The sequence below is a fragment of the Cyprinodon tularosa genome, unplaced genomic scaffold, assembly GCF_016077235.1.
Source record: "Cyprinodon tularosa strain WSP-4 unplaced genomic scaffold, ASM1607723v1 ctg1108, whole genome shotgun sequence".
Taxonomy (NCBI): domain Eukaryota; kingdom Metazoa; phylum Chordata; class Actinopteri; order Cyprinodontiformes; family Cyprinodontidae; genus Cyprinodon; species Cyprinodon tularosa.
This window is the reverse complement of record NW_024037903.1, coordinates 41,823-54,751: the sequence shown is the minus strand read 5'-3', so window position 1 is coordinate 54,751 and position 12,929 is coordinate 41,823. Positions and strand designations below refer to the sequence as shown.

Below are 12,929 nucleotides of genomic sequence, written 5' to 3'. Positions count from 1 at the left end.
TAAATGGTCAAAGTGGGAAAGGTTGTCAGCCGCCTCCATGTTTAATGTCTAAATCAGGAACCATGTTGTTGAACAGGACTTTCTGGCTTTTAGGGCCTTCCTGACCTGAGCTTTGGCGAGGAAGCCAGGTGAGCACGCCATGAAAGGATAGAAACTTCATGAAGGTACCTTCAACAAGGAGGTTAGGAGACAGATAAAGCAGAAGTTCTGCAGGATGAAACATCGGGGGGATTTTCAGGCTCCACAGCAGAGATCAGTCAGATGAGGAAGGATGGCAGGAAGCTCCAGCTGATGCTTTTGGAGACCAGGAAAATTCAGCTCAGCGCCGCCCTCTGATGGCCAACTAAAACACAACAATCATCCAGATCCTGACAGTTCACTGTGTTCAATATTAAACCTATTATTTTAAAATGTTTAAATGTTCCACTGGAGCTGTGGAGCTCCTCCAGCACCACCATGGTCCTCCTTTTCTCGGATCACTGCTCTCCCTGTCCAGCCTCGGTCTGGATGGAAGCCCCTATCCATGGAGGTGAGCAGGTGGTCCATCCTCTCTCCGTGGTGGATTGATCGGCGCCCTGGGACCCGACCCTGGCCCGTCTGCATGTTCCTCTAATGTTTGTAAATCCCTTTATTGATCTCACACTGGAGATATCCACTCTCTGGATTTAACCCATCCCCTTGGGGAGCAGTGGGCTGCCATTGTGCGGCACCCAGGGAGCAGTGTGGGGTTAAGGGTCTTGCTCAGGGACCCAGAGGGAAGGTTGTGGGGACTGAGCCGGGTACTTTCAACCTTCTCAGAGCAGAGCACTCTGCTCTAAGCACTAGGCCAACACTTATGTAGCTACATTGGTCTCAATTTTCACAAATACATATGTGATTATTACATGCACAGCAGATTTTTGTATTTGGACTCTGATTCCCTTCTTTAAACAAACTCTTATGAAATGAGCCGCCTTCAGATTTAGATCATTAACCAGAGAAACTGGAGGGTTGTCAAAGAACACTCGCCATTAGATCACATGCTGCCATGTCCTGATATGAAAAGGCATGAAGGTGAAGAACATTCATCACAGCTACTGTTTCTACTGCAGGGATGAGGCTCCGACTTCCAGTCCAGACATTCGTTGTATTCCAGTGAGGGCGATCGTCGCAGAGCGAGATGGAAACGTGGATGATGATGATCGTGTGCCTGAGCAATGGATGGATTCTGACAGCTTCAGCTGCCCCCGTGACCCAGACCCCCTCCTCTCCACCTGCAACAGAGGAGCAGAGCACGCAGCTGGTGGTAAACTATCAGACCAACCGTAGAAACTGGCATTTCATCTGGGAATTCATTCTGCCCTAATTCTAGTTCTATTGTTAGCAGGGCCTGAAGTGAACTTATTTTGGCCACCAGCCCCGGTTGCAGGTGGATGACTGTTTTTCTATGTAGCTAGCCTACGCCTAATATAGAGATGAATGGCTCAGGAAATGATTTAGAGCAGTTTAAGCACACATTATAGCACCTTCAGGTTATTATCTAACTTAGTCTCATTTATAACTGGACCACCATAACAGCTGGATCTGACCAACATCTAGAATAGAAAATGACAGGAATACAAGCAGCCAATCATCTGAGTGACGTCACCCAGCCTACCGTCCAATTTACTCTACATCTGATTCTTTCTCACTCTTTCAGTCCAGGTCCATCTCCTCTTTTACTTTTTTTTTTTATTTTTACATTACAATAATAAAATATTTTTTGCTTTTAGTATATATTTATTTTAATGTTCAAAACTAATCTTTTGTCATGATTTTATCTAAAGCTCTGACCGACATGCAGAAGACCAAACAGAGAGACCAGGGGAAAGTTTAACAGGTTTTACTGAGAGTTGGTAGGTTGAGAGGAGTTCAGACTCATGTTTCCAGAAAAAGGTGTCTCTTGTTGAATCCAGTCATTGTGGGTTGTTCCAGTGAATGACTTGCTTGTTGGAGGGCGGACAGGGTTTACCCAGGTTGAGGTGTTTCCTTGAGGAACGGAGAAGCTGGCTGCCACTTAGTTTTCCTGCGGTACTTGAACGGTTTCTTGTGGAGATGAATCCCCTGCTCAGAGAGAAGCCCAAACTATCCTTGGGGGAAAAGTAGATCCAAACCACTAGCTTGAATCCCCTACTCAGTGTGAGTCTCAAACGATCCTTCCAGGGGGAGAAGGTCCAAAACATCCAGTTTGCAGGATCACTTCCTACCGAGAGGCAAAGACAAAACAAGGTTAAATTCAGGTTGACAAAAACTCAGTTTGACTCAGCAAAACTCAGCTTGGCTAGAGTACCCAAAACTGGCAAACACTCTGGCGTCGAGGTAGTGGCAGTCAGCAGCTTAAGAGTCCTCCGGTAATGAGGCAACCATCTGCAGGTGTGTGAAGAGGCCAACGAGAACCAGGCGCCGCCTGGTGGAGGAGGGAAAACAAACAAAAACACAACCCACCTAAACTGGATTCATAACATCTTTAAATTGAATAATGTTTTTATATATAATGAAAATATCAACTATAACAACAACAGAATTGACAGGATCCAGGCCATATTATTAGGGTTATAACCTTCTTCTCAGTTTTCATTGATTAATCAGTTTATTATATTCAGTTTCACCTTTCCTATAAAATATGCGTGAAAATGTTTCCTAATACCCGCCTGGTTTCCTGGTTCCTTCCTCCAGTAGACAGAAGCTCTCCTCTCCTGTAATGACCCTCCATTATTCTCCCTCTGGTCCATTTCCTTCCTCACTCTGATCTTCCTATTATGACAATAAACATTGAAAAAGATGCAAAAAGCAACATTGTGAGATAGAATTAGGAGAAGCAGTAATATTTAAGTCGCTTTTATTTCATATATTTGTTTTTATCTCTTCCTTGTCTCCTCGGTCTCTAATAAGACCAAAATACTAATAAGCAGAAATGACAGAAGGTTGAGTTTATTTGAGGAATAAATTAATTAGCAAATAATGGAGAGGTAGAAATGTTCAGAATCACTGTTAATTAGCCTAATCCATTGATATAACAGCCAGTCATCATTATGACACTAATGAGTCTAATTTGCATAAAAAGCTGCAATATTTACATAGTTTGTTTACAAAACTGTGCAAAGCTTTTCTTGATGCTGGCCTGCTACATAGTCTTACTGTCATGTTCAGCATCAGGACTGTTGTGTATTGGTGCAAGATTAATAAACTGAACTGAATTGGATTTAATCTGCATTAGCATATCTATGCTTAGGGTGCAGCAGTGATGTTGGATATTTTGGCTGGATCCATTAGACTCTAGGCTGGATCCTTTTAGACTCTAGGCTGGATCCATTAGACTCTAGGCTGGATCCTTTTAGACTCTAGGCTGGATCCATTTAGACTCTAGGCTGGATCCATTTAGACTCTAGGCTAGATCCTTTTAGACCTTAGGCTGGATCCATTTAGACTCTAGGCTGGATCCATTTAGACTCTAGGCTGGATCCATTTAGACTCTAGGCTGGATCCATTTAGACTCTAGGCTGGATCCATTTAGACTCCAGGCTGGATCCTTTTAGACTTTAGGCTGGATCCATTTACACTTTAGGCCTGATCCGTTTAGACTCTAGGCTGGATCCTTTTAGACCTTAGGCCGGATCCATTTAGACTCCTGGCTGGATCCTTTTAGACTTAAGGCTGGATCCATTTAGACCCCAGGCTGGATCCTTTTAGACTTTAGGCTCGATCCATTTAGACTCTAGGCTGGATCCTTTTAGATTTTAGGCTCGATCCATTTAGACTCCAGGATGGATCCTTTTAGACTTTAGGCTCGATCCATTTAGACTCCAGGCTGGATCCTTCTAGACTTTAGGCTTGATCCATTTAGACTCTAGGCTGGATCCTTTTAGACTCTAGGCTCGATCCATTTAGACTCCAGGCTGGATCCTGTTAGACTTAAGGCTGGATCCATTTAGACCCCAGGCTGGATCCTTTTAGACTTTAGGCTCGATCCATTTAGACTCCAGGATGGATCCTTTTAGACTTTAGGCTCGATCCATTTAGTCTTTAGGCCTGATCCGTTTAGACTCCAGGCTGGATCCTTTTAGACTTTAGGCTGGATCCATTTAGACTTTAGGCCTGATCCGTTTAGACTCTAGGCTGGATCCTTTTAGACTTTAGGCTCGATCCATTTAGACTCTAGGCTGGATCCTTTTAGATTTTAGGCTCGATCCATTTAGACTCCAGGCTGGATCCTTTTAGACTTAAGGCTGGATCCATTTAGACCCCAGGCTGGATCCTTTTAGACTTTAGACTCGATCCATTTAGACTCCAGGCTGGATCCTTTTAGACTTTAGGCTTGATCCATTTAGACTCCAGGCTGGATCCTTTTAGACTTTAGGCTGGATCCTTTTAGACTTTAGGCTGGATCCTTTTAGACTTTAGGCTGGATCCATTTAGACTTTAGGCCTGATCCGTTTAGACTCTAGGCTGGATCCATTTAGACTCCTGGCTGGATCCTTTTAGACTTTAGGCTGGATCCTTTTAGACTTTAGGCTGGATCCTTTTAGACTTTAGGCTGGATCCATTTAGACTCCAGGCTGGATCCTTTTAGACTTTAGGCTGGATCCATTTAGACTTTAGGCCTGATCCGTTTAGACTCTAGGCTGGATCCTTTTAGACCTTAGGCTGGATCCATTTAGACTCCAGGTTGGATCCTTTTAGACTTTAGGCTCGATCCATTTAGACTTTGGGCCTGATCCGTTTAGACTTTAGGCTGGATCCATTTAGACTTTAGGCTGGATCAATTTAGAGTTGAGGATTTGAATCAGAATTTGTTAAACCTGCTTCATGAAACGGAGCCCTGCTCTTCCACTACAAATGATTCATCTACATCTTTTGATGTACCTTTTCAATATAAGACCTTTCAATTATTGTTTCTTAGAATATAATTGGAGCTTTTCAAAAATTGAGTCCTTGAGGACAAACGGTAAGGTTTCCAAAGAGAGAAATTAAATATTACAAAAAAGAATTTCATACGTGTAATAATGTCCACTAAAAGACACAAATCAGGTAATATGGCTCTGTAGGATGCATTGTGGCATTCTCTTGTTTAAAGTCGTGCGGAAATCATTCTTAAATGTCAAATCATTCTGGCTAAAACATGTACGGCTGTAAGCCTTCTACACCAAACCAAGCTTCTGCCGCCCTGGCGTCCTCTTCCACAACATCTTCATCCCCGCTTTCCTCCTCTTAATAAAAAATGGATGACGGAGGAGACTCATCCACGACCTCCGACACTAAACTCTCCTCCTCTTGCATGTTTCCTCTGTCCATAGCGTTCCTTCACAGTGTCGTTTCTAAGTCACCAATTTAGTGCTACTTGGTCCCAATGGAATTTCCCATTGGGAACCTGGTAGCACTAAGTTGCTAACTGGTTAGCAAGATGCTTCCAACAAACCAGCCACAACCAAACTTGCTGAATGAAAGAAACATGGTTTTTATGGTTATTATTGTGACAGAATACATGTCGAACGTAATTTAACTCCTCTACCTTTTAATTTATGTTCCTCAGCAGAATATTTTCTGGTTTTAATATGTCCGCTATTCATTAGGCTCCCGGCTGCTGACAGTGCTGTAATAGATGTTGAAAAGCAGAGATGCTCATACATATATATATATATATATATATATATACACTCACCAGCCACTTTATTAGGTACACCTGTCCAACTGCTCGTTAACACTTAATTTCTAAGCAGCCAATCACATGGCGGCAACTCAGTGCATTTAGGCATGTAGACATGGTCAAGCCAATCTCCTGCAGTTCAAACCGAGCATCAGTATGGGGAAGAAAAGTGATTTGAGTGACTTTGAACTTGGCATGATTGTTGGTGCCAGAAAGGCTGGTCTGAGTATTTCAGAAACTGCTGATCTACTGGGATTTTCACGCACAACCATCTCTAGGGTTTACAGAGAATGGTCCGAAAAAGAAAAAACATCCAGTGAGCGGCAGTTCTGTGGGCGGAAATGCTTTGTTGATGCCAGAGGTCAGAGGAGAATGGCCAGACTGGTTCGAGCTGATAGAAGGGCAACAGTGACTTAAATAACCACCCGTTACAACCAAGGTGGGCAGAAGAGCATCTCTGAACGCACAGTACGTCGTATTTTGAGGCAGATGGGCTACAGCAGCAGAAGACCACACCGGGTGCCACTCCTTTCAGCTAAGAACAGGAAACTAAGGCTACAATTTGCACAAGCTCATCGAAATTGGACAATAGAAGATTGGAAAAACGTTGCCTGGTCTGATGAGTCTCGATTTCTGCTGCGACATTCGGATGGTAGGGTCAGAATTTGGCGTCTACAACATGAAAGCATGGATCCATCCTGCCTTGTATCAATGGTTCAGGCTGGTGGTGGTGGTGTCATGGTGTGGGGAATATTTTCTTGGCACTCTTTGGGCCCCTTGGTACCAATTGAGCATCGTTGCAATGCCACAGCCTACCTGAGTATTGTTGCTGACCATGTCCATCCCTTTATGACCACAATGTACCCAACTTCTGATGGCTACTTTCAGCAGGATAATGCGCCATGTCATAAAGCTGGAATCATCTCAGTTTGGTTTCTTGAACATGACAATGAGTTCACTGTACTCAAATGGCCTCCACAGTCACCAGATCTCAATCCAATAGAGCATCTTTGGGATGTGGTGGAACGGGAGATTCGCGTCATGGGTGTGCAGCCGACAAATCTGCGGCAACTGTGTGATGCCATCATGTCAATATGGACCAAACTCCCTGAGGAATGCTTTCAGCACCTTGTTGAATCTATGCCATGAAGAATTGAGGCAGTTCTGAAGGCAAAAGGGGGTCCAACCCGTTAATAGCATGGCGTACCTAATAAAGTGGCCGGTGAGTGTATATATATATATATACACTACCGTTCAAAAGTTTGGGGTCACATTGAAATGTCCTTATTTTTGAAGGAGAAGCACTGTACTTTTTGTCTGGTTTTTGGTGCAATATCTACATAGGTGTATAGAGGCCCATTTCCAGCAACTATTACTCCAGTGTTCTAATGGTACAATGTGTTTGCTCATTGGCTCAGAAGGCTAATTGATGATTAGAAAACCCTTGTGCAATCATGTTCACACATCTGAAAATAGTTTAGCTCGTTACAGAAGCTACAAAGCTGACCTTCCTTTGAGCAGATTGAGCTTCTGGAGCATCACATTTGTGGGGTCAATTAAATGCTCAAAATGGCCAGAAAAAGAGAACTTTCATCTGAAACTCGACAGTCTATTCTTGTTCTTAGAAATGAAGGCTATTCCATGCAAGAAATTGCTAAGAAATTGAAGATTTCCTACAACGGTGTGTCCTACTCCCTTTAGAGGACAGCACAAACAGGCTGTAACCAGAGTAGAAAAAGAAGTGGGAGGCCGCGTTGCACAACTGAGCAAGAAGATAAGTACATTAGAGTCTCTAGTTTGAGAAACAGACGCCTCACAGGTCCCTAACTGGCATCTTCCGCAAAACACCAGTGTCAACATCTACAGTGAAGAGGCGGCTGCGGGATTCTGGGCTTCAGGGCAGAGTGGCAAAGAAAAAGCCATATCTGAGACTGGAGGATTCTTTGATGAAAGCAAAGTTTGATGTAAAAGAAATCTTATTTCAAATACAAATAATTATTTCTAACCTTGTCAATGTCTTGACTCTATTTTCTATTCATTTTACAATGTATGGTGGTGAATAAGTGTGACTTTTCAGGAAAACACAAAATTGTTTGGGTGACCTCAAACCTTTGAACGGTAGTGTATATATACGTATATATATATTCTCTAGGTTTTTCTCCACCTCGAGCTTCCTTTCCGAATGTACGGCTATATGATCAGTTCCACGCAAATTAATTGGGATATAATATATCTGACAAAATTGTTTTTATAAACATTTTTTATTAAAGATAATAAAAAAAGCCACGATAAACATATTTAATAAATTTTAGTGCCAATTAAGGCCTTAATAACAAAAAAAACGAATTGTAATTATTTTGAATGATCCGAGGAAACCCTGGTTCATTTCCGCATGTTTTGCTGCTTTGAATTTAATTTAATCATCTCGCGCATGCCCTCTACGATCTCCAAGGAACTCAGAGCGGAGCGGACGGGAGCCACAGCGGAGGCTGTAGATCAGGGGTGCCCAACCTTTTTCTCATGTAAATTTTATTGAGTTTTTTGTTTTGTAAAACATACAACAGATATTTTATGCCACACCGACCTTTACAAATTTACTTTACCGTTAGCCAGTTGAGAAAGGCAGACCATGTACTATCATACTGATGCCTTTTACCTAGAAGACTGTATGTCACTTTCTCATAAGAAGCCAGTTTAACCATAGTCGTCAGCCATTCATAATAAGGAGGAGGGTTCTTTTTCATCCAGTATCTTAACAGGATCCTTTTTGCTGTGGTCAGAGCCAGAACCAGCCACCTCTTGTCAAAAAGTGAGAAATATGAGTCCGGGAGTTCTGCTGTGGAGCCTAAAACTGCTAACCTGACAACAGCCAGATGCATGTCTCGCTCCGCCCAGCTCCACTCACATACATCTGGGAACCCCCTCATTGAGAGTGATTTCCCCAACTGAATTTATGGTCTGTCCAATCAGGACGCAGGGCGGGTGTGTCCTGGAGTGGAGAAGCGACCGTGAGATTCCAACAACAATGGCGGCTCGCATTGAGGAAGCAAGCGTTAGCATTGATGCTGCTATTTCTTCTGTGTTGTCCAATCTATCTGATATTGTTTCATTAAAAGAACATCAGAGAACGGCTTTGAAGGCTTTTGTTGGTGGAAACGATGTTTTCGCCTTCTCCTGACCGGATTTGGCAAGAGCTTGATCTACCAAATGGCTCCTCCTCTCACAGCGTCACGGGTTAGCTTCGGTGTGAGTGGTTGAAATAGCACGTCAATAAAGATGACAGACAAGTGGCTTCTCCAATCATATGCAAGGAGTTTTGATAAGGCCCAGCCTTCAGTAAAGGCAATTCCTATGGCGGGTTCCCAGATGTATGTGAGTGGAGCTAGGCGGAGCGAGACATGCATCTGGCTGTTGTCAGGTTATAAAACTGCGAGCTTGGCAGTGATATTAAACCTTCTTTCCAGTACTTCAAAAATTACTTCCATAATATTTTTCCACCAATCTTGAAGAGCAGGGCAGGTCCAAAGAATATGTAGAATAGATGCTCCCTCTTTGTTGCACCTCCAGCAGGTGTCTTTGGGAATCAGGTTCCATTTATGAAGTTGTTGAGGGGTTCTGTGCCATCTGTGAATTATTTTTAATTGAATAAACTTGTTACTCTTTTCTTTATACATTGTGTTTACATTTTGTAAACATGAGTGCCAATCATCCTCAGAGATGTCTAAGGCCATGTCTTCAGTCCAGTGTTTTTTAACCTTTGATAATGGATCGCCCATTTGAATAAGTAACATCTTGTATATATTAGAGGTAATACCTTTGCCATTGGCCAGCTTGGAAAACAAGATTTCTACAGGGCTGCCCGAAGGGCATCTCAGAGGGGTTCCCAGCCATTTAGACAGTGAACTACGTAGTTGGACATATCTCCAAAATTGATTGCGAGGCAAATTATATATATCAACAACCTCATCGAAGCTCAGATAATTTTTGGTTTTGGCATCAAACAAATGGAATACACAGGAGATTCCCACCTCAAACCACTGTGGCCAGTTGACTGATTTTCCCCCAATAAGAATTTTGTTATTATTCCATAAAGGAGCTAATGATGACTTAATGAAATCCCAGCGACCTACTCTGTGTAATTTATTCCAAATTAATTTGTCCGCCGTAATAATAGGGTGATCTCTATGAATTTTTGTTTTGACACCTAATAAAGTTGCCCATGGAGATTCACCTCCATTCGCATCAGACTCCAGCTGAGACCAGGAAGGTTTATCAGAGGAATTGAAAGTGGGTAACCAAACTCTAAGTTGTTTTGCCTGCAAAGCCCAATAATACCATTTAAAATTAGGTAAGGAAAAACCACCCCTGTCAGGGCTCGCTTGTAACTTTTTAAGACTCAGACGGTGATGGGATTTACCCCATAGAAAATCCAATATTAAGGTATTTAGCTCTTTGAAAAAAGAGTCTTGAATATGCAGAGGAATATTACGGAGGAGATAGAAAACAACTGGGGCTGTCATCATCCTAATAGAGTTAATCTTTCCCCACAGGGACAAGTGAATTTTAGACCATCTACCAAAGTCAGTTCTCATTTTTCCAATCAAGGGGCCGGTATTCATTTTAACCATATTGTTATAATCAGAGGTGATCTGTATGCCCAAATATTTAATACTTTTGGAAGACCAACAGAATCTCCAGTTTTTATATAGAGAGGAGGGGCAGTGTCCAGACATGGGCATAGCTTCAGACTTTTCCCAATTTACTTTGTATCCAGACAATAATGTGAAATCTTCAATACAATCTAATAAAATGGGAACAGATTCTTCAGGTTTAGTTAGAAGGACCAACATATCATCTGCGTACAGAAGAAGCTTGTGATGAATGTTGCCGACATTAATACCATGTATGGCTGTATGATAGCGAATTTTTTGAGCCAGAGGTTCAATTGCAATCACAAATAAGCCGGGGCTAAGCGGGCAGCCATGTCTCGTTGACCTTTGTAACTGAAATAGACTAGATATGAGACCGTTAGTTAATACACAAGCAGAGGGCTTATCATATAAGGTTTTTATCCATTTGATGAAATTGCTCCCAAAGCCAAATTTTCCCAGAATCTTAAAAAGGAACTCCCATTCTACACAGTCAAATGCTTTAGCTGCATCCAATGATAAGGCGATAGTTGGTTGTGTTGAGTCATATACATGATATTGTAAATTCACTAGTCTTGCCCAACCTTTTTCAAACCAAGATCTACTTTTGAAGTTGATGTCATGCCGAGATCTACCAAGCCAAACACAAGGTATGGGCAGTATTTGTTTTTTTTATTGCACCAGGAAATTATCAATTGTGTCAAAAAATAGGTTGCAAAAACAGAACTTAACAATCTCATAGGAACTTCACACCATATCTAAACATCCAATAGAAGATAAGGAACATTAGACTACGGAACTGGTCACTAACACTACACCTGCTCAGTGTTGTGTTTGTAGTCTTATTGGCCACCCACCAACATGGCCGCTAGATTGACAGCTCCATCCACCTATCACAACAGTTACCTGCATTTGGCATCTGGATGGATGATGGATGGATGGATGGATGGATGGTGGATGGATTCATGGATGGATGGATGGATGGTGGATGGATGGATGGATGGATGGATGGATGATGGATGGATGGATGGTGGATGGATTCATGGATGGATGGATGGATGGTGGATGGATTCATGGATGGATGGATGGATGATGGATGAATGGATGGATGGATTGATGGATGGATGGATGGTGGATGGATTCATGGATGGATGGATGGATGGTGGATGGATTCATGGATGGATGGATGGATGGTGGATGGATTCATGGATGGATGGTGGATGGATTCATGGATGGATGGATGGATGGATGGATGGATGGATGGATGGATGATGGATGGATGGATGGTGGATGGATTCATGGATGGATGGATGGATGGTGGATGGATTCATGGATGGATGGTGGATGGATTCATGGATGGATGGATGGATGGTGGATGGATGGATGGATGGATGGATGGATGGATGGATGGATGGATGATGGATGGATGGATGGTGGATGGATTCATGGATGGATGGATGGATGGTGGATGGATTCATGGATGGATGGATGGATGATGGATGAATGGATGGATGGATTGATGGATGGATGGATGGTGGATGGATTCATGGATGGATGGATGGATGGTGGATGGATTCATGGATGGATGGATGGATGGTGGATGGATGGATGGATGGATAGATGATGGATGGATGGATGGTGGATGGTAGGATGGATAGATGATGGATGGATGGATGGTGGATGGTAGGATGGATGATGGATGGATGGATGCCCGTGCCAATTTCATGCCCTGATTGTTAGACTCTAGTGATGCTTTGTCGCAGAAAATATATCTGAGGATCCGTTAGACTCCCCCACACAGAGAAGAAATGTTTGATTTTTTTTTATGTTTGATGCTTGTTAAAAATATAATTCTGTAAAAGTAAAAGTTCAGTAAAAGTTTTATTGCTCTAACCATGGAGAGCTATGATCTGAGAGCTGATGAGTCTGTGACCAAGGACAACGAGGACTTATACCAAAGGCTTCATGGAAACAACGAGACTGAAGTTAAGAGACGAAGGAGAGCAGTCCTTTGAGGTGGTCCTTTCTTTTTGTAGGACTGGTTGATGAAGTATGGCTACCTGCCCCCATCAGACCCCTCCACTGGGCAGCTGCAGGCTTGGACGGCCGTCACCGATGCCATTAAAACCATGCAGATGTTTGCTGGCCTCAAAGACACTGGAGTTTTAGGTACTGTAAGGACAACATCTGCTGCTGGGCTGAAGCTTGATCCGCTGCTGAAGTTTCAGGTTTGAATGTCAAACCATCTTCTGTTCTTGGACTGTTTAGATGAGGAAACACTCACCCTGATGAACAGTCCACGCTGCTCCCTTCCTGACCAAGATGGAGCCTCCAAGCTACTGAGCCTACAGCAGGGGAGGAGGACCAGGAGGAAGAGGAGAGCAGCATCCACATGGTCCCACCACAACATCAACTGGAGGTCTGATGGAGTCTGTCATTTCTGCTTAAAGTAATGCAGGCTGATGCTAATCACCGATGGATGTTAATCACTGATGGATGCTAATCACTGATGGATGTTAATCACTGATTATATTAAAGCTAAAAGTAATAGAGTATGGAATCCCTTAAGCACAGACCTAGACAGTAGAGCACCACCTAAAGGTGTAGACCTAGGCAGA

General features: G+C 42.8%; 1 protein-coding gene across 1 annotated transcript in view; it reads left to right on the top strand.

Annotated features, from left to right (window-relative positions):
• Nucleotides 1-12,929, top strand: part of mmp17b (matrix metallopeptidase 17b) — a 42,840-nt gene that overhangs the window by 7,775 nt on the left and 22,136 nt on the right. Inside the window, exons 2-4 of the mRNA XM_038298156.1 lie at nt 1,092-1,285; nt 12,348-12,480; nt 12,580-12,730. Of these exons, the coding sequence (XP_038154084.1) occupies nt 1,160-1,285; nt 12,348-12,480; nt 12,580-12,730 (410 nt within the window). The 5' untranslated portion in view covers nt 1,092-1,159. The remainder of the gene's footprint in view (nt 1-1,091; nt 1,286-12,347; nt 12,481-12,579; nt 12,731-12,929) is intronic.